Source organism: Dermacentor silvarum, chromosome 8 (genome assembly GCF_013339745.2).
Source record: "Dermacentor silvarum isolate Dsil-2018 chromosome 8, BIME_Dsil_1.4, whole genome shotgun sequence".
NCBI lineage: Eukaryota > Metazoa > Arthropoda > Arachnida > Ixodida > Ixodidae > Dermacentor > Dermacentor silvarum.
This window is the reverse complement of record NC_051161.1, coordinates 160934139-160961393: the sequence shown is the minus strand read 5'-3', so window position 1 is coordinate 160961393 and position 27255 is coordinate 160934139. Positions and strand designations below refer to the sequence as shown.

The 27255-nt window shown below is 50.5% G+C and overlaps 2 protein-coding genes across 2 annotated transcripts in view; both read left to right on the top strand.

The window, feature by feature from the left end:
- Positions 1–7844: 7844 nt before the first annotated feature.
- The window catches only part of LOC119462542 (arylamine N-acetyltransferase), a 72778-nt gene continuing 53367 nt past the window's right edge, over positions 7845–27255 (top strand). Inside the window, exon 1 of the mRNA XM_037723885.2 lies at positions 7845–7890. The gene's annotated coding sequence lies outside the window, so the exon portion shown is untranslated. The remainder of the gene's footprint in view (positions 7891–27255) is intronic.
- Positions 8059–8835, top strand: LOC119462544 (arylamine N-acetyltransferase-like). The gene has a single exon (XM_037723887.1). The coding sequence runs from the start codon at positions 8059–8061 to the stop codon at positions 8833–8835; it is 777 nt and encodes a 258-aa protein (XP_037579815.1).

Below are 27255 nucleotides of genomic sequence, written 5' to 3'. Positions count from 1 at the left end.
CCCCTTGCACGTGGAGTGCGGGGTTGTCTCGTAGGCACTGAGCTCATGTACCTTGCCTGAGATGAGTATCTGCCTCATCCGGACGTAGCGGCTCGCATTCTCACGCTTGGGAGTACTGGCAACCATAATATTTTGCTGAAGATTTGGGCATAGAGTATCTTGACATAGATCTTCCTGGCTGATGCCAGCGGCGGCGAGTATTGCGTCAGCTACCGTAACCGCGCCAATCTTGGAGATATCCAGTCCACCTCGCGGCCTAATCACAATCTTGATATCATTTCGAGGAAGTGAAGGCATCCTTCCCGCTCGTAACACCTTGGATTTTAGCGCAGCACCACCCGATTTGCCACGGCGCGCTCCCGGCTGCAGCGATGGCGCATTAGAGTCAGCCGTGCGCGTTTTGGCGCCAACTCTTCTAACCCCCGCGGACCGCCAACCTTGATCTTGAGTAACCTCTTCCGGGGATATATCCTCCCCATCCACGTAATAGGGCATCTTGAGTAAGAAATTAAGCGTTCCGGGCCTCCAAAGGGCCGGCCGCAGGCAAAGGTAAGCCTAGCGTAAGCACGGTCTCCCGAGCCGCCCGCTAGGGTTAGCGAGAGCACCGCCCCTCAGGCGGAGAAAATGTCCATAAATAGGCGGATAATCACTCACTGTGGTCAAATATGGTATCGATAGAATCCTGATGTCTTCACGGATCCAAAGCGAACAACAGTTCGTGAGCACTCGGTGAAAAACACTAGAAAAATTGGCGGAAAGCGAGAGCCGATGCGAGCGGGACCATGGCTCGAGCGTCGTCTTCTTCGTCCAATTTTTTTCCTGCCATAAAATGATTTTACTTAGCGGTGCGATTCGCACCTCCAGGGCTTGAGAGCGCAGCTTTTAGGCACCCATTCCTGGGTTGTGCGTCGGCGTCCCTCGGCGTAAGCTCGCGAACGTGCTCGTGCAACTGCTCGCGCGTTCGTCGTCGTCTTCCACAGCTCATCATGCCAGCGTTCCCATACTGCCTCTCCCTCTGCGAAGGCGCTGACGGCACTGGCCCACTACCAGTCGGTGCGGTGCGTTAGAGCTGGTTTTGCTCCTAACTCCTATTTTCCGTGCTCACGTTGATTTCGACGGCAATTCAGGGCGCAGGCTCCTTTGCCAAGCGCATCACCCCAGAAGAAAGCCGAACGCCAGGCCGGGGCACGCTTGTACCCATTTGAACCAGTGGGTGCCCGGCGGCGGTGGGAATCGAACCAATAGCCTCCCGCAGCCGAGGCGGGCGCTCTACCACTTGGCCACGGCTGTGTGTTGTTGCAGGACTGCTCTCTTTCCCTCATAGCTCCTACAATTTCACTGCGAAATAAGTCTTTTTTTTTCCTGCGCTTCCCTATTTTGACTTGGGTATTAAGCCTTTTTTTTCTGTGCGTCCCTGTTTTGATTTGGGTATTGAGGAGGGGGGGGATGGAAGGAGGCAGGTATCCTGACATTAGTTGGTATAGCCGCTGTTGTGGTGCCCTGTGGTAATTGTGAATTGCCCACGGTGCTGATCGCCTGGGTGTTGGCTGGAGGCGCCGGAGATGCCCTAGCGTTGAGACTGGCTACGTTGGCCTCGAGTTTATCTAGTCTATTCATGAACATGGAGATTGCAAGCGAGAGGTTGTTGGTTGCCTTTGCCGGTTCTTTAACTGCCTTCTGTATTTCGGACAATGTTTGATTCAGGCTTGAAGTTTGCGTCGCGGTTTTGTCATTAGACGCCTGAGCTTTTCTTGCCAGTGGCGGAGGGGTGCGGTATCCCCGGAGTCGCGTTTATCATGGTTCAGCCGCCGTGAAAACGAGGAACTACTTTCAGCTCGTGTCCTCTTCCATTCGATTATGTGGGATTTCTGATTATCTGAGGCCCACGGAACGTGTTTGACTGGCAGTTCTTTCTGTACAGCTTTTAAGGCTTTGGATTTTCCTAGTGAGTTGCGATATTAATTTTCTAAGCTGAGCGTTTTCTTTTTTAATATCGGCAATTTCATTGAGATTATATCTATATGTGCAGGCTCCCCTGAAGACCCGGGGCGCGTCCCTTTAACCGCGTCTGACCAGCTCACCGTGAGTGCCGGGTCGCCTCGATGGCCGTTGCCGCCCCTTGGTCTTGACCGGGATCTGGAGCGGGATGGAGTCCGGCCTCTCAGGTTTCGTCCGGCAGACTGGGGGGTGCGGCCTCTTGGCGTCGCGCGGGACCCAGATCGGGATCTCGACCCAGGCGTTGCCCTCCTCCTGGATCTGGACCTCCCACGATCAGTCGGCCCGGTTGGGGGGGCGGGCGGTTGGGGAGGGGGGGGGGGACACTCCTCCTGCTGTTACTGTTGCATTTGTCGGAGCCATTGGCGTTGCTTGACGATGTAGGGTTTTTTGAACTTGGCCTGGTAGGCTTTGTCGGCCGTGGGAGAATCCATGCCGCATAGCTGACATCTTGGCTGACACTTGTGGTTTTAACTTTGGTTGGGTGTTCCACATCCCACACATATATGACAAACTATAGTTGGTCGTTTGGCCTCGGGCACACATCGCTCCTGTGCCGAAGTTGTTGCACTGTTTGCAAAATTCTATTTGCTTTCTGTATCGCGAACATCGCGTGAGCACTCCTCTGTATAGGAGGTATGACGGAACTCTTTAGTCGTCGAAAAGTACTATCACCGTCGTGTTGTTTCCGAGACGTTTGGCTGCGATCGCCGTAGGATTTCAGGGTGTGATAACTGCCGCGGTGATATCTCGCGGGGTTTCTTCTAAGGGGACTCCTCTGTTTACTCCTTTGGCGGTGATTTCCGGTGCCGTCTCGTAAGCTCCTACATCATACACCGTGTCATTAGCCTTGATGTGCTTGATCCTTTGGTATTTGTCTGCATGCTCTTGATTTGGGGTGCTGACGACCAAGATGTTCTGGAAGTTATTCGGACAGATCGTGTCCATCTTTCTTTCTCCATAGCTGATCTCGGCTGCTTCGTACACAGCTTTGTCTAGTTCCGTTAAGCTTAGCTGGGATATCTGCAGTCCTCCTCTTGGCCGGATGACTATCTTGTAGTCGCCTGTCGGCAGTCTTGGAATTCTGCTGGCCGTGTTTATCTTGGATATCAGCTGTGCGCCATGGCTTCTTGGTGGTCGGGTAGGGCTGGGGCTAGCACGGATACACTGGCTCCCCTGCTTTGCACGTTTCCTATATCCAACTTGTTTCCAACAGTTGTCTACGTCGTCCTCCCGTCGGGTAACTTCCTCATCCTGCTAAGATACCTCCATCATTGACGATTATTGCCTCTTGGGCACGAGCGCCGACACCTTGGTCTCGTGAGGCTGCTCAAGGCAGCTCGGAGCGATGGCGGGAATAGCAGGCGCGAAGTGGTTTTCGACCGTAAAATCTCGTAAAACGGTCACCCACCTCAGAATTTGGTATCTTCGGGTTCCCGGTGACGAGGTGAATCCGATGGCGTATAATGCCGGCTGATACCTGGTTGTTTTCGCTGCGAAATCATTTGATGAGCATCGAAGCTTTTACTGCAGCTATGCTCTTCTTCCGTGTCCCCGTCTTTATCTGTCCGCGGAATTTTTAGCCGAATTTTTAGCCGTAATGTTCTGTGCATGAGAGACGGGATCGCCCCCCCCCCCCCTCTTCCCTTCGCACCGCCACTGGCCATCGCCGTGCACGGAGGTCAATTCGCTCGCTGCCGTGGGCCCTATCTTGAAAGCGATCCACTTACGTACTTGACGGACGGACTGTTTTTCTCGTTGAGTAGGCTGTTGTGCCTTGCGGTGAAAGAGGCTTCACCGCCAAACCTGCAGCTATGAAATGCTGTTGAAATTGTCGAGCTTTATGGACGAACTATGCATACCGGCGAGCGTTCAGCTATGAAAGGCCGTCCTTCTTTTCAACGCCAAAGAGCTGGCGAAGAAGCGTGCGTCACATCAAAATGATTGACAAGTGGTTCTATATACGTCGCGTGTTCGTCTGAGCTGATGAACGAATGAGGTTCTGTGAAGCACCCCAAACTGTGAAGGGGTCTTCGGCATTGTATCACTGGCTAATTGCTGCAAAGTGCCTACGCTGACGACTTCGACTTCGTGGGAACAGCGCCGACCCACGCTTCTCATGCAATTGCATTGCATCGAGGGTGGGTCGAAGCTTGAACACACCAGAGGCGGAGACCGGCGGCGTGGTGCGTCACCAGGGGCGGGATTTTGCGAACCTTGCAAAAATTCCGATTGGCCAAGAGAAGGACAATGAATTCCCTGGTCGAGTGAAAGGGGGATATGAACAGCATAAAAAGCAGAGCTTGAGTGTTGTGTGGACGGTCGGAGATGTAAACGCTCAAACATGCAAATACGTTAGCATGTAGACGGCTCCGAGAATCATCGAGCCCTTCGTGTAAAATATCATGTGCATTTGTAAAGAACCCTTTTCTGATCTTTCTGGACCTCTCATTCTCCCGGCATCTGGCACGGCACCATCCATGGAACCTTCGTGGCTGCACGGACCTCGGACTTTACAACAAGACATAGAAATGCTTACGTATTTAAAATAGTGTAGATCCCATGCAGTGTGGGAATCGACGCTATGCATATGAATCGACTTTATGCGTTACGCATAGCCCGCTGCATGCATTTTGCATGCAGCTGGCTATGCAGCATTCTTTGTGGTTCCACAAAGCGTATACTACCAGGTTCATTCATTCAAATAACTTTATTGAGTGCCCTACGATTTGTGGGGTGGGCCTGAACCCCACCTAGGCTTCGGCCAAGGGTTGTTGGCCCATGGCGGCTTCCTCGGCTCGCTGGAAGGCCCAGAGTTGGTGCTGCAGGTCCGAGTCAGTGGCGCACCGACGGGGGGGGGGGGGGGGGGGGTCGGGAGTTGTAACCCCCCCCCCCCCTGAGGCCGGCCAACCCCCCCCCCCCCCCCTGAGGCCGGCCAACCCCCCCCCCCTTTTGTTTAACCCCTTTTCTTTCCTTGCGCATTTGAGTACAGCAATTGAGACGTAAGACGCGCAATGGTCGGCGCACTCGCAAAAAGCGCATTTTTTCACAAGTTCCCCTGAAGAAATTGAAATTAGTGCTGTTTAGATGGCATTGGCAAACTACTAATGTGCTACTAATGTCCACATTTCAGAATAACCCAGCTCAACGGTAAGAATTATGCTACCTGTCAAAGGCGATTTTTAAAAATTCCGTAAAGCTTAATTTTGAACAGCCTGTATATCCAGTTGAAGAAACGACCACCACGGCGATGGCATCACTACGTACGTAGGAGGCTAGATAGATAGCTCAGAAGGGCTTGTGCGCGAGCTAGTTGGCACGGTTCATTCATATTAAGCGACGCCAAGAGAACACGGACAAGAAGGAGCACAGGACAGCGATGGCCCCGTGATCTTTCTTTGTTTTTGTGTTTTTTGGCGTCGCTTAAAATGAACAGTTAGACAGATACACTCAAAACGCATTAAGTTCGCGAAAAAGACACAGGGTCTCTTATGTGAGACTTGAAGGTGAGAGCCTAAGTGCCGATGCATTAATTATCCAGTTTAATTAGCCACGTTAGTTAGCCAGTTTATTTCGTTGAGTCATCCATCTCAATTCGCTGAGTAATTCACTTTAAAACACCCGTGTACTTAGATTTAGGTGCACGTTAAAGAACCCCAGGTGGTCCAAATTTCCGGAGTCCCCCACTACGGCGTGCCTCATAATCAGAACTGGTTTTGGCACGTAAAACCCCATAATTTTTAATCGCTTCATCATCCCTATTTTTTTGCTTTGATTTCACTTGATTCGCTTTGCCATCCCTCTTAATTGCTTTCAGTCCTCTTAATTTACTTGTCATCCTTTATAATTCGCTTTCATTCCTATTAATTTGCTTCGTCCTTCTTAATTCACTTTGATTCATCTTAATTCCCCTAGTAATCCACTTTAATTCACTTTGATTTCTCTTAATTCAATTTGATTCCACTTACATCTTAGCACTGAGTCATCTTAGTTCAGTTTGATTCCTCTTAAATCGCTTTGTCCTCCTTCCTATTCCGCTTTGATTCTTCTTCAATCACTTTGATTTCTCTCAATTCGGTTTGTCATCTACTCATGACCAGTCATGCTTTGGCCCGCTTTTACTGCATTTAACTCGCTGGAGAGCTCACTAATCTTTTTATTGCGATAGCAATTATATGGACACTCCAAAGCAGATTTCTGCCGTCGCCGTCGCCGTCGCCGTGAGGTTCCGTATGACGTCAATGGAGATGAAATCGTCGCCGCGTGCCGCCGAACGCTGTATGTGCGAGTGAAAGGGCGCGAGGGACGCGCGCTTTCACGGGGAGTGAACGCACGGCGCAGAACAAACGCGCGTTCTGCGCCGTGCTGCCTTAAGAGCTGCAGAAGTAGGCGTCTCTTTCCTCCTTTACAATCACCATATATGTAGAGCAAACGCGCCTTCTTCCGACGCACGAAAGGCCGTGGGGGGGAGGGGGAGGGAAGAGAAGCGACGTTTAGCTGCGGCACCCAGTGCCTATTTATATCAGAGGCTCCGGCAACAGTCACCAACGCGGCACGCATTTTGTGCGAACGCGGGCAGAACGCCGACGGCGTCGACAACAGTTCTGCGTGTTGCCGGTGCTGCTGCATGTCCAAGGTTATACACCTGATAAAGCTACTATCATTACTCCGTATAGCTCTCTACAAATTTGCTATCGCAATTGATGCTTCGCCTTTTAGGTGAAACTGCGACAACTTTTTGTACGATACGTGCTGACGGACTGTTTTCGATCAAGGACGTTGAAGGTCGACTGAACGATCAGTCATATAAGGCGTTCGCCTTACTAATGCTTGGCATTAAAAATGCATGCACACGTCGCAAGTTGCGTTATAAGACTGTTTTAGCTGTACGTTTGCGGTCTGCTCCGCTCACACATGCACATGATAGCAATTTTCACGCAACCGCAATTTTAGCGGGAACGCTAGTGCGCTTGCGCACGACAGATCGCGCCGGCAGCGGTTCGTAGATCGCTTCCATCGCTTCGCTTACAAGGCCGATTGAGCGCAGAGTCAGTGCGCGTCTACTTGGTTTGTCGTTCAGCAGCCGAACGCGTATCGGCAAGACGCGTTTATCCAATTCGAAATCTACGTGGTTCCCTGCAGTACTTCAGCGCGTAAAATTAAGGGTCCCTAGACAAAACATGTTGTGTCTAGGGACCTTACGTAAATTGAGCGCATTTTATAGTTGACATCCCCTTTCGAAATGCGTGTCGGCAGAGTGATAAGATGTTACGTTCGGAAAGAAAATCGTCTGTATATATTGGTACCGATGATGGTTAAACGGGAACAATAGGTGAAAATCAGCCTGAAACAACATTAATGGAACACTGACGGGACGGAACCTTGAGATTCCTTTTTAGCGACGAATGTTTAGCTATGGAGAGATTACTTCTTCGTGTTGATATACTGATTCACTATGCGCAGTAAGCAGCCTCAGATATTAACATAAGTGTGCCGAAGAAATAGCAAGAATAGCAAGAGCGCTATAGCTTCTGTTGTCACGTTGTTTAATCCAGACTAAGTGTCACCCTCAGTATTACCCTCCCCCACTACTTTTTCTCTCTCTGCAAATGTTTCATCGCCTTCGCCCTGCTGCTTTCACAGTGGTGCCGACAGATTAACAGAAGCGAGATTAACAAAACGCGTGCTTGGGTAAGCGTCGTCGAACAAACAGGCTCGCTTTTTATTTTGTTTGCCATTATTTTACGCAACATCGCTCTCGTTCCCTTTGTTAACGGGCGATGGCGCAGCCTGTCCGTGCGGCCAAAGTACGGCTTCTCGGGATGCAAGCCTTGCAAGTACGGCGAGAGCCGGCGAGTGATAACTTCCGCCTTTCCTCACGGCCGTCCATTCAAGGTCGACAGCCGGAACTTTCTGCGCCCTGCCTTGCGACTGGCGCGGCCGCGGCGGCTCTCATCGTCTGTGCTCATTCGGAAGCCATCTTGCGTCGCGTCGACATCCACCTAAGAGAGCCACATCGTGCAAGTAACCAGGCGCCTGGAGTTCACTCGCCGATCTTTGGAAATGGATCCACTGACCGCGCAGCAAACGGCCGCGTACTTGGCTCGTATCGGCGTTCCCAAGCGAGAGCCCTTCACCGCAAACATCGACACACTTCGTACTCTCATGGAAGCGCACCTGCAACGCGTGACCTTCGAGAACGTCGACGTCTTGCTGGGACGAACAATTGCACTCGATGTCAACTCGCTGTTCGCCAAGATTGTCGAACGCGGACGCGGCGGCTACTGCTTCGAGCTCAACTCCCTATTCGCCCGTCTTCTCCAGGCGCTGGGCTACCGGCTTCGTCTGCGCATGGCTCGCGTACGCTGGGGTCTTCCTCGGGATGCACCGATGCCGCTGCAGCAGCACGTGGTACTCGTAGTGGAGCTCCCTGAGGGCGACCACCTCGTCGACGTCGGATTCGGTGCGGCCAACCCGTACTTTCCTCTGCCCCTGAAAGAAGCGGAAGGGAGCGCCGACCACCCGTACAGGCTACGGATGCTGGGCGCTGACGAAGACTGCGACCCGGGTACGCTGGAAATTTGCGTCCGAGGCAGCGATGACTGGATACAGATGTACCGCATCGAACCCCGTGATCAGCGTTGGCGTGACTGCGTGCCCCTCAACTGGTACACGTGCACTAATCCCGATTCCATAATGTGTCGTGTGCTCATGATGGGTCGCACTGACGGCCAAGCGTGGCTAACCTTGTTCAACGGTCGCTACAGGCGCCGCCTGCGCGGTTCTGGTTGCGACGCCGTGGAGAAGCGGGATATAAGAGGACGTCGACGAATTGCTTAACCTGATGAAGAATGAGTTCTGCCTTCGCCTGTGCCCCGAGAAAGACTTGAAACCACTGCGTGCTCGCTTGGCATCGCTTGTCTTTGAGGACGTTCACTTTTGACCATAGGCGCCGACTACGCCCCCCCCCCCCCCCCCCTCCTAAAATGTCATTACCGGAGTTCTGTTGCCCACATAATTTGAGGATTCTCTTGCACTGCCTCCACATTTTCACTTTTGTTGTGGCTAAAAGCTTACGGCACCATTGTTGGCGCGGACGTGCACGGCTTTTAATTTATACTTGCGCTTTATTTCGGCAAATCCTGACAATAGGAGGACAAGCGCATTAAAAGATCCAGCGGCGGCTACCTCATCCGTGTTTCCTCACTTTAAATTTTTTTTAAACTTCCGCTGAGAACGCCACGCAATGACACAATATATTTAATATATACAAAGGGCAAAGTTTATTATATTTTTTTAAAGAGCAGGAGGTAGCCAACTAAATGGATAGCCTATACCTAGAGAATGAATATGTTGATGTATGTTCACCTCACTTCAAATTACTTCGCGTGCCTTTTTGACCCTGAAAAAAACCTGCAGACTTCAGTGACCCCTTCGGCAGAGTTTTCTATCAACGGCGTGTGAAAAGCACGTGAGTGATATGTGTCTCAATATTGATTCGCTTTCCAGTAGGCAACGCTAACGACTGGCGACAAATTAAAAGAAAAAAAGCTCTTCTAATTATTTACATTTACGCATTAGGGATTTATGGCCTCTTGCATGCAGAGGCCATAAATACAGGGTGTTTCAGCAAACACTTTCAAAAATTTTTAAAGGTTGCCTGTGGCAGATAGTACAAATCTAGTTCATGAGCTCTAGTCTACTCGAAGAGGTGGACATTACTTGCACAAAAAATTGAAATGCATAATCGACTAAATAAAAAATCACCTGCTCGGTTTTTAACATTAACTTATGGCCCGTGTTGCAATTTACAAATTTTAGCCGTAGAATTCGCAAGGCGGATGCACTAGGAAGTAATTCTCAGGATGGCACCAGTTTCGAGATATTAATTCCCGAACTTTGCGGAGTTTGGCGTTCTAGTTACTTTTGAGTTTACCCGCCGTGGTTGTTTAGTGGCTATGGTGTTGGACTGCTAAGCATGAGGTCGCGGGATCACGCGCATTATCGCGCGCGGAGTCGCAGGTGTTGCCATTCGTTGCGCAATCCGGAGAGGAGCGTCGGAGAGGAGGGGGAGGAGGATGCGCATGCGCAGTAGGGGTGTGGACGCCGCACGGCGGAGGGAGGGAGCGACATAGCCCCGATAAGATGCTTCGCATCTAAAAAGCGCCTGGCCTCAACGGCGAAAGGCCTTCGTGCGCGCATTCTCGCCTTCTTCCCCACGCGAGCGCGACGCCGTTATGTCTCCCTTCAGCCAGCGGGACCGCTAAGCTTCGAGCGTGCTTTCGTTCCTTCTCCCCCTCCTCGGCAGGGAAGACGCCGGCAGCAGTGGCGCACCGATGGGGGGGGGAGGGTTCAGGGGTTGTAACCCCCCCCCCTGAGGCCGACTTAACCCCCCCTCCCCCCCTTTTGTTGAACCCCTTTCCTTGCGCACTTGAGTACTGCAACTAAGATGTAAGACGCGCAATCGTCTGCACACACATTTGTTGACAATTTCCCGTGAAGAAACTCTGCACTACAGAGTTTGTTCGGTTACCTCCAAAAGCCCTAACCTTTGTCGAATTGGCCTCAACGGCACCCGTGCCTGATGGCGACTATGTCGTTGCACCTATTCGTGACGTCCTCCTGGCGCGCGACGTCTCTGTGCCACACTCTGTCGTTACCCTTGCCGCTAATCGGATGTGTCTCCACGTCATCAATTTTGGCTTGACGAAGCAAGTGTTACCTGAAGACATAGTGGTGGCCACGCTCCGGTCTGTGACAGACGACCACGTCACTGCTTTTGCAGCCGACGCGTCTCCCGATCCTCCTGATTACCCACAGGATGCCTTGGACCTCGACGGTCCATTACGTCCCATGGTCGCTCCGGACCTCGCCCCTGACCAAGCAGCCGCCTTATATCGCCTTTTGTTGTCCTACCGCGACATATTTGGCACTGAAAATCGCCCACTTGGTCAGACGTCCCTTGTTCAGCATCGGATAAACACTGGTGATGCTGTTCCCATTCACCGCCGACCGTATCGTGTGTCCACGGCAGAGCGGCAAGTTATTCAGCAGGAAGTAAACAAGATGCTCGCCAAAGGCATTGTTGAGCCCTCGTCGAGTCCTTGGGCGTCGCCGGTCGTGCTCGTCAAAAAGAAAGATGGCACGTGGCGTTTCTGCGTTGATTACCGCCACCTAAACCGAATCACTAAGAAGGAGGTTTACCCTTTACCACGAATTGACGACGCTCTTGATTGTCTTCACGGTGCCAAATACTTTTCGTCCATTGACCTTCGATCTGGTTATTGGCAGATTTCCGTCGATGAGCAAGATCAAGAAAAGACCGCTTTCGCCACTCCAGATGGCCTCTACCAATTTAAGGTTATGCCGTTCGGTTTATGCAATGCCCCCGCCACGTTCGAACGGATGATGGACTCTCTGCTTCAAGGTTTCAAATGGTCAACTTGCCTTTGTTACCTCGACGACGTCCTTGTGTTTTCTCCTACATTTGAGACGCACCTTGAGCGCGCTGCAGCCATCCTTGACGTCTTCCGCAAGGCTGGGCTCCAATTAAACTCATCGAAGTGCCACTTCGGGCGCCGACCGATTACAGTGCTCGGCCATCTCGTCGATGCTTCCGGAGTACAACCCGACCCGGAGAAGGTTTGAGCAGTAACGGCTTTCCCTGTACCTCAGTCTGTCAAAGACGTCCGGAGTTTTGTGGGGCTCTGTTCTTATTTCAGACGGTTCGTGAAAGATTTCGCAGCAATCGCTCAACCACTCACAGAACTTATGAAGAAAGACGTGCCTTTTACGTGGGGTTCCCCTGAGGCTGCCGCATTTTCACGCCTTATCACGATTCTGACTAATCCACCGATCTTGGCCCACTTTGACCCGTCCGCACCAACAGAGGTCCGAACCGATGCCAGTGGTTATAGGTTCGGCGCCGTCTTAGCGCAACGCCAACACGGACACGACCGCGTTATAGCCTACGCTAGCCGACTCCTGACAACTGCAGAGCGCAACTATTCGATTACCGAGCGCGAATGTCTTGCTCTCGTCTGGGCTGTTTCAAAGTTCCGCCCATATTTATATGGCAAGCCCTTCTCAGTAATCACAGACCATCATGCGCTGTGTTGGCTTTCGTCGCTCAAGGATCCTACTGGCCGGCTCGGTCGTTGGGCTCTCCGACTACAAGAATATCCCTACACAGTGACGTACAAGTCGGGACGCCAACACCAGGACGCAGATTGCCTCTCTCGCTACCCAGTCGAAGACCCGACCTCTACGTCTGAGCCTGACACCGACGCCTGCGTTCTCTCTGTTTTTCCTCTGGTCCATGTCGCCGACGGGCAGCGCCGTGACACGTCCTTGCGTGTAATCATTGACCGCCTGGAATCTCCACTTGCCGACAGTTCCCTTCGCTTATTCACACTTCAAGATGGCGTACTCTACCGCCACAACGTTCACCCCGACGGCCCAGCATTACTCCTTGTGATCCCTAAACACCTTCGCTCGGCTGTTCTCCACGAACTTCACGACCTCCCCACTGCCGGTCACCTCGGTGTGTCACGTACCTACGACCGGATCCGCCGACGCTTCTTTTGGCCTGGGCTTGCTCGCTCCGTTCGAAGATACGTAGCTGCGTGTGATAAATGCCAGCGACGCAAGACACCATCGACGCTACCTGCTGGGTACCTACAACCAATCGACATTCCCGCGGAGCCATTCTTTCGGATTGGTTTATATTTCCTTGGTCCCTTTCCTCTTTCTACCTCTAGGAACAGGTGGATCGCTGTGGCCACAGATTACGCCACGCGCTACGCCATCACCCGAGCGCTCCCTACAAGCTGCGCCACAGTTGTTGCCGATTTTCTTTTACGCGACGTGATTTTATTACATGGAGCTCCGCGACAACTTCTCACAGACCGTGGCCGGACATTCCTGTCAAAAGTTATCGCGGACATCCTGCAGTCCTGTGCCACGAGGCACAAGCTATCCACGTCATACCATCCGCAAACTAATGGCCTCACGGAGCGTCTTAATCGCACTCTCACAGACATGCTCGCGAAGTATGTCTCTTCAGACCACACAGACTGGGACCTCACTCTGCCGTTTGTCACCTTTGCCTATAATTCCTCGCGCCACGACACAGCCGGCTATTCCCCATTTTTCCTCCTGTTCGGCCGAGAACCAGCACTGCCCCTCGACACAACTCTCCCTGTTCCCGCGGCACCCACCAGTGAATATGCACTTGATGCCGTCGCCCGCGCTGCTCACGCAAGGGAAATTGCCCGTGACCGCCTTTTGAACTCCCAAGAGAGTCAAAGGCGTTTGTACGACCAGCGACACCGAGACGTGCACTTCCCGCCTGGTTCTTTGGTGCTTCTATGGTCTCTGTCGCGTCAGGTCGGCCTGTCAGAAAAACTGCTGTCGCGTTACACAGGCCCCTACCGAGTGCTTCGTGCCGTGACTCCCGTCACATACGAGATCGCCCCTGACGCCCCATCTGCTTCCCAGTTCAGCGATGTCGTGCACGTTACACGACTGAAGCAGTATCACCCTCCCAGTGATGACATTTAGACGCTCCGGGACGTCGCTTCTGCCGCCGCGGGATTATGCTACACGCGTGTGGTATTTGATTGTTTGTCCGAGGCGCGCGGGCGCCATCACTCGAGAAAAGAAGAGGAAGAACGAGCTAGGCTCGCGCTGTGAACCTAACCGGTCAGCGCTGCAACCGCTGTTGTAAATACATCCTGTAAATAGTTGTCCGTCTTACTGACTCGTTCTTCGCTTAACAATATAAACGCTAATTAAAATCACGGTAATGAGGTCATCGCAAATTAGGTCATTGCTAACGAAGACCTTGCTATTTGCGACCTTCTCAATTAAGATCACTGTAATTAAAATCATGCTAATTAGTATTATGTTAATTAGAAGCTTGCTAATAAGCTAAGTGAGCCACAAGCTCCGTGGTTAGTCCCGTCTTGCAGCACTAGTGCAAGCTGCTTACATTTTTTCATCCGTTATCGCTTTTTGCTGTGTCTTCTAAATACCGCTGAAAAAAGAATGGAAAGTGCAGCATGATACGACCTTCCTTTGCTTTGTTTGCTGAAAGGCGTGAGCTGATAAGCGAGATATTCCGATCAGACGTCATTGGTATATCGCACTTCGTGGTTATAACGCCCTTCACCTGACTTCTCGAGAATGCGGTTCGCGTAGTATTAATGATGCCAGCTCGGGTCCCTGAGGAAAAGAGAGTAGCTGCAATACGAATGTCGTTGAGTGGCACATCCCAAAAAATTATCGCGAGGGTTTTGGACTTGCATCTAGCCACTGTAAACAGAATAATTTGTGCATTCAGAGATGAAGGGCGCATATATGATGCGGCAAGAAACTGCGTGCGGAAGACGACAGCAGAAGAGGATGCTGCCTTGGTCCAAGTAGCCGAGGCTAATCCATTCCTGACAGCTGGACAGATTAGAGATGTGGTTGGCCTGGATGTCAGCGAAGAGTTGGTCAGAAAACGGCTCTTGGAAGGCGGTCTGAAAAGTCGATGTGCTGCCCGAAAGCCGCTTCTTTCGGACGCAGCAAATGCAAAAAGACTGGCTTTTGCCCAGGCTCATCTTCACTGGACGGTAGATGAATGGCGCAATGTCGTTTTCACCGACGAGTCTACAGTCTGCACGCAGTGGGACCAACACCGCAGAGTATACAGACCAGGCCTGACAAGGTTCGTTTCTTCCTATTATAAACATGTGGTTAGTTTCTGGCCGTTTCTGCTTTCACAGTATTATTCCTGCAAGTCTTTTCTGTTATTGCTATTTTCACAGTGCGTTCGTGATATAAATTATCGCAGTTTCAAATTTACTGATTGTTCCCCACTTTTGTAGGTATGCCCCCTATACGTTCAGCAAGTAAGAGCCAGTGGACGCAGAAGTGTCAACGTTTGGGGGGCAGTGACGAAAGAGGGTCTTGGACCACTACACCGAATAGAGGGACGATTTTGTGCAGACTCCTACTTAAGCATCATAGAACAGGAGCTCCTGCCTCATGACGGTCCTTTCCGTGACGGCTGTTTCATATTGCAGCAGGACTTGTCCCCGCCGTGCACATGTCTCGCGCTGCCAAAAACCGCCTGGAAGAACTCTGCGTCATGGTTGCTGACTGGCCGCCGCTAGGAGCGGATATGAATATTATTGAAAACGTGTGGGGCATAATGACCTTTCAAGAAAGGGGCTTCACAACGCGGGCTGCGACGAACTATGGCGCAATGTTCAAGCCGAATGGGACCTCTTGAAAATGGACCGCGACCTCATACCAGCGCTGTACGACTCTCTTCCGCGACGCATGGCAGCGGTTGTTCAGGCTGGCCTTTAGCCGCTACTGAAAGACAAGCAAGCTGCGACAAGAAGTCCCCCATTTTTCAAGCAGGTGAAATGATAAAAATCTCCAATACGCCGGTGGCACCACGTCCAGCTACAGCATCCTTATTGAGGCTTTGTTTTCCCCCTTTTATTTGATTTCTAGAAAAGCAATAAACTTGTTTCTTGTAAGACAGTGACAAAGCATCTGTGCTATTCCTTGGAAGACGGTCGTTTCAAATCAGCTCGGCTTGCAGTGACAGATATCTTTTATGCCTCAGAAAAGCGCTGCGTGAACCACAGAAAAAAATGGGCAGCTTGCAGTAGGGCTGCAAGGCGGGACTAACCACGGAGCGTGTGACTCACCTAGCTTATTAGCAAGCTTTTAATTAGGATGATCCTAATTAGCGTAATTTTAATCACAGTGATCTTAATTGAAATGTTCTGAAATAGCAAAGTCATCTATTGCAAGGCCCTAATTAGCATGGGGCTAATTAGCAAGGATCTAACTGTAAGGTCGTAATTAACTTGCTCATAATTAGCAATTATCTAATTAGCGATGACCTCATTACCGTGATTTTAGTTAGCATGTATATGACATCAAATAGCTTAATTAGCATGACGTTAAACGGGTAGGCTTAATTGGCTTGAATATGCATGAACTAATACCATGAAGAAGACGAAGGCGTAGAAAGCCAGAGCGCGCGCCGGCCGCTGATCAGTCTCTTTTCGACTCCGCACGACATAACTAAATGCTTAACCACTCCGGTGTAAAAATGTTGATGCGGATGCAGCGTAGTTAACGGGTGTAATCACATTTCATCCATCGGAAGCACGACCACTTGACCTTTCCGTTACAACTGAATGGCAGCGTTCTGAATACAAATAAAAGAATGACGATAGCGGTGCTCAAAAAAAGCGGGCTGTGATGTCCGGTTCCCGGAAAAGCCTAGCAGACGACAGCTGCCCAGAACTGCTCAAAGCGCGCATGCCATAGGCGTATTTACCGGGGGGGCAGGGGGGGCACTTGCCCCCCCCCCCCCCCACTGTCAAAAGTGGGGGGGGGGGGCAAAGTATGCCATTTGCCCCCCCCCCACTTTCGAAAGCGGGCACTTTCGGCTACACACTGGAAAGTCCAACAAAACTACAGCTGAAGCTAAACTTTATTTCTTGATAGAGTCACCACGTTAATAATGCTTTTCTTTACTACGTATCCCCGGTTTGGGCAGCGAGTATTGTGTCTCCTCGTGACGCGCTGTAGCGGGCGAAGCTCGAGATTCGCCATACAGGCTTGCATTGCGCAGAAGTCCTGCCGCTGGACAGTTCCCGCAGTTACAAATTACCGCCTAACCATACTTGAAAAAACAAACCAGTGGGCTTGATATATTTAACCTTCGGGCGAGGGTAGAGGTCCGAAAAAGTATTTTAATCAGCGGCGCCCAACGATGGGTGTGCCTTACTGCATGAAATGGTTGGATTATCAAATGCTGGAACTGTTGAATCCCCGTCCAGAAATAGTCTACGTAGCGTTGAAGTATAAATATATGTCTTATCACCATCAAAAATCTAATCAAACCACTTACAGGTCTAACTGCCCAATTTCTTTGTGTAACCACTACTTATCGTCTATTTATTATTTATTTATTTATTTATTTATTATTTATTTATTTATTTATTTATTTATTTATTTATTTATTTATTTATTTATTCATGATACCTCAAAGGTACCAGAACGGGACATTACATGAGGGGTGGGCACGTCGAAAAATCGCGGGACAGGTTAGGTGGCGTGACTTGAAAGATGGTCTTCAATATGAGTTTTGAAAAGGGATATGTCGGTGATGAGGGCGATGTCAGAAGGAAGGGTATTCAATTCTCGGGCTGTGTGCAGAAAGAAAGAACGCTGATACGTGGTGGAATGGGCGCGTGGTAGATACACAGCATTGGGATGCGTACGGCGCGAGAAACCATACGCTGGAATGATGATTTGGTTTCCCGTGGGCAGCGAATGAAAGAACCTAAAAATGAAAAAAAAAAAAAAAAGACGAGCACTTTTGCGGCGGAAAGTCAGCGAGGGAAGACAACCGGGATTTTAAGGCTGAGACACTTGTATTATAGGAGTAGTCAGAAAGAATGAACCTGGCAGCACGGTTCTGAACCGATTCAAGGGAATTAATCAAAATAGCCTGTTGGTTCTAGTTTAGGACAGATTAGGGTTTTATATGCAAGTTCATTAATCATGATACCTCAAAGGTCCCAGAACGGGACATTACATCAGGGTCTGAGAGGTGATATGGTCGTGAAAGTGATCTTGGTCGAACGTGCAGAGCAATTTCAGTGCCAATAGAACACTTTACTGAATTTTTTCTAAAGTAACTTCTGCTTTTATCGATTTCATTTTCAGGCCGTTACGGAATAAGGGCTACCCTACTACTTGTTCCCCGGAGGGAGCAAGAGCAGCAGATATTTTATATTTTCAAAAAATGAAGACCACCTTATTGTGAAGTGTTCCGAAAATTTGAACTGCGGTGGTTGCTTAGGTATACTCGAAAAACCGCTACTGAATACTCGCTTTCCCCAAGTTTTTATGCTTTATACACTGCATTTAGTTGTTCATCCCGGTATCCTCAGTAAACTATGTGGGGCACGGTGTTAATATTTATTCGAAGTACGAAACAATATACTGAGTGACGAGAGATAAATGTTTTTTTTTTCTGTGTAGGTTCATTGCAAGCCTTTGTAGAAAGTTACATATTGAAGTGTTCCAGGGTGCCATACCACCACTTTCCCCGACTCCTAAAACAATTTCATGAGATTTGGACTTGAAATTCCATGAAAATAGGAAGAATTTTAAGCGCAATGCGTTGCGAAAATCTCAATTTCCTGCTTTAAATGCAAGTGGTGCAGATAATTACAAAATCCTTGTTTTTCCATTTTTTCCCGTGCACCATACGGGATGCCTATAGGTTGCTTCTCCGGTGTCCTCGGTGAGCTAAACAAGGCATCTTGTTTATATCTCGGGATAATGAAATTTTCTGACGAAGTAAGATGTGTATTCATGAATTACTGCTTTTTATTGCGATAGCAATTATATAGACACTCCAAAGCGGATTTCTGCCGTCGGCGTCGCCGTCGCCGTGAGATTTCGTATGACATCAGGCGATGAAATCGTTGCCGCGCTCCGGACGCTGTATGTGCGAGTGAAAAAGTGCGAGGGCCGCGCACTTTCACTTAGAGCGAACACACGTCGGAGAGCAAACGCGCGTTAGGCGCCGTTTTCCCTGGAGGGCTGCAGAATTAAGCGTCTGCTTCATCCTTTACAATCACCATATATAGAGGGCAAACGCGACTTTTCCCGTTGCGCGAAAGGCCGTGGAGGGGAGGCGACGTTTAGCTGCGGCACCAAATGCGTATTTATATAACAAAAAATCACAGCATATCCACGGGGTGAATGATGATGAGTGGGCGAAGCTCCGGAGGGAATCATCGGATCTCCCGCTTAAGGGGACGCTAGCACAAACGCGCTAGAAACGTGCAGTACTCTCTAGTAAGGGGGAGCGGCCACAGCGTCTTACGCAGCCATTTACACATGCCGGAACGTGCACCGCGTTTGCCGACGCCATCACATGACTGCTGAGAGAGTATACCCCCCGTATTCATAAACGCTCCTCGACTTAAACTTGACTTGCCACCGCCTTGGGCAGCGCGTTCGAAACGCGTTGAAGGTAAGGCGGAGAGGCCACAGCGTCTTACACCAGCTTCTTACACGGGCCGTAACGCGCTCGCACAAACGCGTTAGAAACGCGCTAGAAACGCGGCCTTTCGTTAATGTTGGGTATTTATTGCCATCGTGGTGCGTGTGTCCATGTCCACTTCGTGGCGTAGTGGGCTAACGCCGCGCGCTCGGAAGCGAGGGGTCCCTGGTTCGATTCCGCGCTACGGACACAACTTCGGAATTTTTTTCTCATTTTTAACACGAAAGTGTTTTATGCCGGGGTCCACCAAGACTTCACTGACGTATTTCCGTCACGGAAATACGTCATAGAACATAATACAAAGAAAGAAACCAGAAGAAAAAGTTCCACAAACATGCAAAATGTGGAAATCGAACCCACGACCTCTCGGTCCGCGACGATAGATCGCCGAGCGTTTAACCCATTGCGCCACAAACGCATTTGCAGAGAGCTACACAGACGCGCCTTATATATCTAACACTCCTCCGTGTACCCGCGCTCTTGCTCGGGGCGGTGCCGCCGCCTACGAGCAGAAAAGAGAAGTACTGCATTATGACACTAACGCGCACCGACAGTGAACGCTTCGGTGGTCTCAGCACTACGACGCCTCGATGCCAGCATTCGAAGGGACGCTGGCATCAAGAAGCACTACCAACGCCCTAGGTGGCGTTCACCGTACTCAGCACAGCGGAGCGTGGCCTCCGCAATTAGCTCTGAAAATGTTTCTGAAGTTGATCGCGGAGGCTGCAATTACGACGCGCTGTACGCGCTGATTTGACTCGGTGACGATTCAGTTACGTGCTTTGTCTTGCGCGTTGTATTAGTGTGTCAGTTACGTGCTTCGTCTTTCGCGTTGTGCTAGCGTGTGCAGCGTAGTGCAGCTTCCATATGCACGACGGTTGCTCATGGTCATCGACGTTGGTAGTCGTGATGGAGGAGACGTGCCACCAGGCGTCAGCGTGGGTGCATCAACGCCTAAGGGCGCTTTAGCCACAAAACACCAATAGACATTATATATCAATGTGCAATAAACATTACACTACTTCTGTGAAGACACGTTTCACTTTCGTGTTCTATACCGATTCCTATATAAGAGGGATCAACCACATTTTTTCTCAGACTGGTTACACACTACTACTACGACGACGGGGACGAACGGGTGCCGCTATAAGGTGGTAGGTGGTAAAAAGCATTTATTGTGTGTACAGAGAGGTGTGGGCCCCCCTGTGGGGCCCTGCATACTGGGTGGGATCCTTAGTCCGGGACCCCATTAGTCGAAGCCGCCAGCCTGGCTCTCTGGACCAAGGCCTTTTGGGCCTGGAGGTCTGAGCAACCAAGCAGGGCTGCCTCCCAGTCCTCTCGGGTAGGGTTGGGGTTGGGGGTAAGGGCTGGATTACTTTGGCAGGCCCAGACCATGTGGAAAGTGTCTGCCACCTCCCCACAGTAGTGGCACGTGCCGGTGACCATTGGGTCAAAATGTTTGAGGATTGCTGGGCAGAGCATCGTGTTTGTGAAAAGCCGATAAAGAATGCGTTCGTTGGCCTTCCCCAGGCCCTTGGCGGGCGCTGGGTACATGCGATGTTTATCCTTATAATATTCTGAAATCTCCTTAAATTGAAGCAATAGTTCTTCCTCTAGGTCATTGGGGTTGTTAGGAGGTACCCGGGAAATGAGTGCTCGGGCAGCTGCATCAGCAGCCTCATTCCCCCTTACGCCCTGGTGACCTGGTGTCCATACGACATGTTTAGGGGAGGGATCTGTGTCCCTCATACAGGTTCGCAGTATTTTCTCAGCAAGGGGGGTGACCCAGCCTGCCTCATAATTTCGGCATGCGCTTCGCGAGTCGGTTATGATATGTTTAGATTGAGAGTCGGATGCTGCTAATGCAATGGCTACCTCCTCCGCCTGTGTTGTTCCCGGTGCTCTAAAAGAGAGTCCGTCTATCTGCCTTTGTTCGTGGACCACCGCTGCCGTATACCACCCCCGTGGATTTGGACCGGCGATGTCCACGTAATAGACTCCGTGTTTCTGGCTATAGTATCTTTCTAAGGTTTGTGCCCTAGCTTGTCGGCGTCCGTTATGGTCCTCTTTGTCCATTTTCGTGGGAAGTGGGTGAACTATGGTGGCGCGTCGCCATAGTTCAGGTATCCTTACCCGCTCCTGTATGTGTACGTCGTGTTGGATGTGTAGTTGGGCCAAAAGGTTTCGCCCGGATCGTGTTTGTGCTAATCTTGTGTATTGGTTTGTAAGATGAGCCTCCTTGAGCTCCCTGTAGGTGTTTACCACTCCTAAGGCGAGGAGGCGCCCGTTGGATGTGGAAACCGGGAGGTCAAGAGCTCGTTTGATCATTTTGCGTATGATGACCTCTATTTTTTCCTCCTCGTGTTTGCGCAAATAGAGGTAGGGTACCGAGTAGAGGATTCTACTGGTGACAAAAGCATGTGCTAGCCGCACAGAATCCTTGCTTCTGAGCCCTCCTCGTTTATTGGATACCCTGCGGACCATCCGGCCCACCTGATCTCCAATCTTGCGTAATTTGTGTAATGTTGTATCCACTTTCAGTTGATTGTGGATGAAAAGGCCAAGTATTCTTATCTCTCTTGCCTCGGGGATAGGTCCACTCGGCAAAGAGATAGTTATGTTCGTGGTGTCTTTAGGAGATGCCCTAATATGGACAAATTCTGATTTGGTCGGTGTACATTGAAGACCACAGTGGCCCGCATAGGATTCTACCATGTGGGCCGCTGTTTGCAGGCTTTCTTCAATGTGTCCTAGGTTGCCCTGAGTAGCCCACAGAGTGATGTCGTCGGCATACAACGCGTGTTGGACGCCTTCAACTTCACTCAGGCGGGCAGGGAGGTGCATCATGGCGATATTGAAGAGAAGGGGGGACAGCACTGCGCCTTGTGGTGTCCCTCTTGTACCCATTTGGTAAGGTCCGTATTCATCATTCTGTATGCGGATCAGAGCTGTTCTGTCCGATAGGAAGTCTTTGATATAATTAAAAGTGTTGTTGCCACAGTGCGTTTCGCTGAGGTGTTCAAGTATTGCACTGTGCTTAACGTTGTCAAAAGCCCCTTTAAGGTCCAGGGCCAGGACGACTCTGTCGTTGTGGGGCATTGCAACTGGCTGTATTACCTCTCTGTGCAGTTGTAAAAGAATGTCTTGGGCGGACTTTTGTGGCCGGAAGCCGAACATGGTATCGGCAAACGTATTCTTGTTCTCCAAATATTCGGAGAGCCGATCTCGCACCATCGTCTCCATGAGTTTCCCCACGCAGGATGTGAGCGAGATCGGTCTCAAATTGTCTGTGTTGATGGATTTTCCAGCCTTCGGGATGAAGGTGACAAGAGCGGTTTTCCAATCTACTGGTAAGGGGGTTTCCCCTTTCCAAATAGCATTAATGTATTCTAGGAGGTGAATATACGCCGGATCCGGGAGGTTAGCCAAGAGCTTGACTGTGATCCTATCTCTTCCCGGCGCAGTACCTCGCCTCATTTTGGCAAGAGCCGCTTTGAGATCATGGAGCTGGAAATGTTTATCCAGTTCTGGATTATCCCTGCCTGCATATGAATATTCCGGTCCCCGCGGGTCTTGTTGTTGACTGAGATACTTATCTCTAAGTGTCTCTGCTAGTTGTGTTGTAGTGCCTTGGAAGTTGTGTAGGGCTCTTTGGAGGTGTCGTTGTGTCTCCCCCCTGGTCTGCGTTGGATCTATCAGACTTCTGAAGAGCCTCCACGTGTTCTTGTTGGACATTTGTGATGCTGCTGCATTGCATCTGTCTACCCAATTAGTGTCGGCTAAGTGGGAAGCGTACTCTGCTGCCTGTTGGGTGACCTCTTGTATTCTTTTGCGGAGCGTTCGGTTGTGTTTTTGTCGCTTCCATCGTTTAGTGAGGCCCCTGCGAGCTTCCCATAGGTGTAATAGGTGGTTATCTACTGCAGGGTTTTCCTCAGTGATCTGAATCAATTTCTCATGTTTCCTGAGTGCGGTTGTTAGAGTGTTTGCCCAAGCCGCGAAGCCCTGAGTGAGTAGGTTGGCAGGGAAATGGGATTGGCGGAAGGCCTGCCAGTCTGGGAGTCGGGCCTTGGTAAGGGGTCGTTTTAGGGGCCTGGTGTTGATTAATGTATTGATAATGCAGTGATCACTGCCAAGTGTGTCTCCCATGTTATTCCATTGTACATGTTGGGTGTTCTTGGTGAGTGTTAAGTCTGGGCATGTATCTCTGTTAACAGAGTTACCCATACGTGTGGGGTTTGCCGGGTCGGTGTGCAAAGTGATACCTAGGGTGGATATAAGCTCCGCCAGCTTACGTCCTCGTGCCTCCTCACGCTTGTAGCCCCAGAGCTTGCTGGGAGCATTGAAATCCCCTACTATTAGTAAGGGTTCCCGGCCAGCTATGCTTAGCGCCCTACTAAAGAGGTCCGCGAAATTGACATGTTTCGTCTTAGGTGGGCAATATATGTTTAGGATGTGTATGGAGGGGTCAGTCCGCCTCAACGGGAGCACTGTGACCATCGTATACGAGTAATCAATTTGCAAGTCCAGATCGATTTGCTGTGCCGTGTACGATTTGTGCACAAGCAGGCAGGTAGATGGATCTCTTTGATACGTGTTGAAACCTGTGATTCTGGCTTGAGCACCGGGTTCTTGTAGGGCTATGACTGTCGCTGGAAATTCTAACGTTTCATTGTAGAGGCGTAAATGAGCTTTTTTGTGCCGGTTCCGGAATCCCCTACAATTCCACTGTATTATTGATAAGGGTTCAGAGCGCTTTTTATGCTTTTTTGTCTGATCCATCGCCATTGTGATTTGTTTTTTGAATTTCTGATTGGGGTATCTCTAGAACCACTCCGGCACCTTGTACGGTGTCCAGTGAGTCTGCAATTTCTTCATGTTCGTTCTCCTCTGTACGGGGGTACTTGCTAGAGCGCCCGGCCTCCCTAATGGGACCGGTGCGGCGGAGGAGTTTGGGGTTATTTTGAATCCATGTTTTGACCTGCTGGGTCACCTGCTGAGTTACTGTGGCAATAAATTGCTGCATTTGCATCTGTATTGTGGCCTGTACTGCCTGACTAATCAGGTTTGGGAGCTGGACCATTTGCTCAGCGAAGGCTTGTATTTGCTTTTCTTGGGCGTTTTGCCTGGCTTCCATATTAGCATAGAAAGGCATGTGCGCTGACGTCACTGTACTGCCCGAGCACACCGACGCCGAGTCCTCCGTATCATCCAAGTGAATTCCTGGAATGGGGGTGTCTGCCCTATTGTTTTCGAGTGTCGCGATTTTGGCTGCTAACTGCGCGTTCTGATTTCTAAGAATCTCGAGTTCTGCCCGCAATCCGTTTTCAATGGGAGAGGGGGTAAGAGTGGAGGCTGGAGAGGACTGAGAGGTCACCCCTGCCCAGCTGCTCACCTGTTTTGTTGGCCCTTTGCCCAAAGGTGGAAAGTCCCCGGCCTTGAATGCTGGCGTTTTCGGCCCGGTCCCGGACTGTTGATTTTTGGGTGTCTTCTTGTGGTGGGCGACTTGCCCAGGCTTGTCTGTCTTCGATGGCTGTTGTTGGGGAGCTTGCCCAGACTTGTTCAGCTTTCTGTCGCGAGGTGGTTGATCCGTCCGCTGACGCTGCTTTGAGGTAGTTCCTCCTGATTGGTTCACGGGGCGGCGGAGTTTCCGGAACTTTCCGGTGCACTGCGCGGAGCCCGTAAGATGGGCTTCCCCGCAAATCATACAGATAGGCTTGCACTCGTGTTCGTTGAGGCCCGCTGGCGTAATGCCGACCTGTTGGCCACAAAATCCGCATCTTCCATCGTCAGGGTGTGGGCAATTGTCCACCCTGTGTCCTATAGTACCGCACCGGTAGCAGGCAGGGATCGTCTTTTTGTAGGCCCTCACTGGGACGCATTCATGGTTGTAGTGGATATATCGTGGGAGCCGCCGCCCGACGAAGGTCACCACTGCCACATTTGTGGTCCCCAATTTTCGCACGAAGGCTATTTCGCCTTCCCTCCAGAAGAGCTTCGGTTTCAAAGAGGCAGAAGTTTCCTCTTCACGGACGTTAATCACGCCCTTACACACTTCGCCATTGAGTTTCAAGTGTCCCTTGAATGGGTAGGATGATGCGCCTACCTTGAGGTCGAGGTCTCGTGCTAGTTTGTCAGCCACTTGCGTTGATTGCGTGCCGCACACCACTGTGTTTTGGTCCCACACTGGCCAAACGCTAAGGTCCCCACAGGCCACTTCGCCCACGTAGTGGGCCACTGCAGAGCCGATGTCGCCGTGTTTGAAGGATGCTTTGAGGTCCAGAGTCCCGCGGGGCTTCAGGACCACAACCAAGTCTTCATAGTGCAGTCGAGGTGTCTGTCTCGGTCTCCACTGGTTGCCCGTTTTCTTTTGCAGCGGCGGTGCAGCGCGAGCATCGCCGGCGTTTCCGTTGGTTGATGTCAGCGGCGTCGTGCCGGCGCCGCCGTTGTTTTCCGCGTTGTTACCTTGCGTCCGACGTTGCCGAAGGCGCACTAGGGCTTGAAGGCATTCATTTTCGGTGAGCATCTGGTCCTCATGTTGGGTGGTTTGGTCAATTTGTGCCCAGCTCATGGCTGCTGGGTCATAACCGATGATCTTGCTCACCGCCATGGAGAGAAAGTTCTCGAAGCCGGCAGAGTCGAGCCGAACCCTAATGAGGGGTTAGCTCACCGCGGCGTGGCGTAGGCAACACATTGCTCTAGAAGTGCCGAAATTGGGTCCACCTGCACAAGACTGGTGTCCACAGGTGCCTCTCGTCTTCACGCATCTGATGGTACCAGAGTTTCGGAGATCCGATGTCTTGAGCCGCGGTTCCAGCCAAAAGTTGGCGGAGCCGATGCACCGCTCGTCTGGTCAGCGCGTCCGAACCTGCGTCTCCCCCGCTATAAGGAGCTTCGCCCCTAAAATGTTGCGAGGCGAGAAGGTGGGTAAGATTTCCAACGCAGCTCGACGAGTGTCCCATTCTGATCTCGTCGAAAACCTCCGAGCCGCCCCCAGAGGCACCGGCAACAATCACCAACGCCGCGCGCGTTCGGTACGAACGCGGGCAAAACGCAGACGGCGTCGACAACAGTTCTGCGCGTTGCCGGTGGTGCTGCATGTCCAAGTTTTTACAGCAGATAAAACTACTATCCTTGCTCCGTATAGCTCTCTACTAATTTGTTATCGCAATTGAAGCTTCGCCTTTCGGGTGAAACTGCGACATTCTTTTTAAATTTCCAGCAAGAAGTGCTTCAAAGCATTACACGGGGACAAGGTTTAAAGCGGAACACTAATATACGGTTAACTTTTTAAAGCATACGATGTAATTACAGGAAACTGAAACATTTAGTGCAACTGTTCAAAAAAAAAAAAAAAGAACAGCTCCACTAAAGATCGGGTAGTAATTCACCAAGGTCGCCCACCTCTGCCGTCTTTTTCTTTTTATTATTGAGAGTAATTTATCTTGATTGTACATCGCTCTCTTTAACCTCGACATTACGATTATCTTAACTAGCGATACATTTAAGCTGTAGACTTAAACACCAAGTAAAAATTTTTTGTTGAATTAGTAAAATTGACTGCACAAATGGGCATATTTTTGTGAGCTCCACTGCTGCTACTGGGTTGGATCAGGGACCTCTGGGCACTCAATGCCACTTGTCCCTGCATCACATATAGATTTCATAGCGACAAGAAATAAACGCAAATTCAAATAATTTTTCGGGCCTCGATGGTTCACCATGTGTCTGAGAAATAGGTCTATGGTTACAAATAAAAATACCTGACAGATGCATTTCCAGGCTTTTTCACTTAATATAATAGTAATTAATATATATATATATATATATATATATATATTGTGGGCGTTTATTACGCACGTCTTCTTCATCTGTATATTATCATCATCATCCTACGTTGCGCGATCCTCATCTTCAGTTATGTGTGATCATCATCATCGGGTGTGTGCTTTTGCTGGTTCGCTGCCGAGTACTCGGGCCGAATAAACGTCGTGCCAACAGAGACGCCATAAGTGGTGGAGTTGCTCTTCGATCCTCAGTCCTCTGCCCGCTCAGTCTACCCCCTGGAGCTACGTTCAGGCCGCCGCTTGGGCCCACTGTCCGCTAGCATGTCTGAGGACGCACCACCTTCCACTTCTACCGCTACCGTTCTGACACCACCAGCC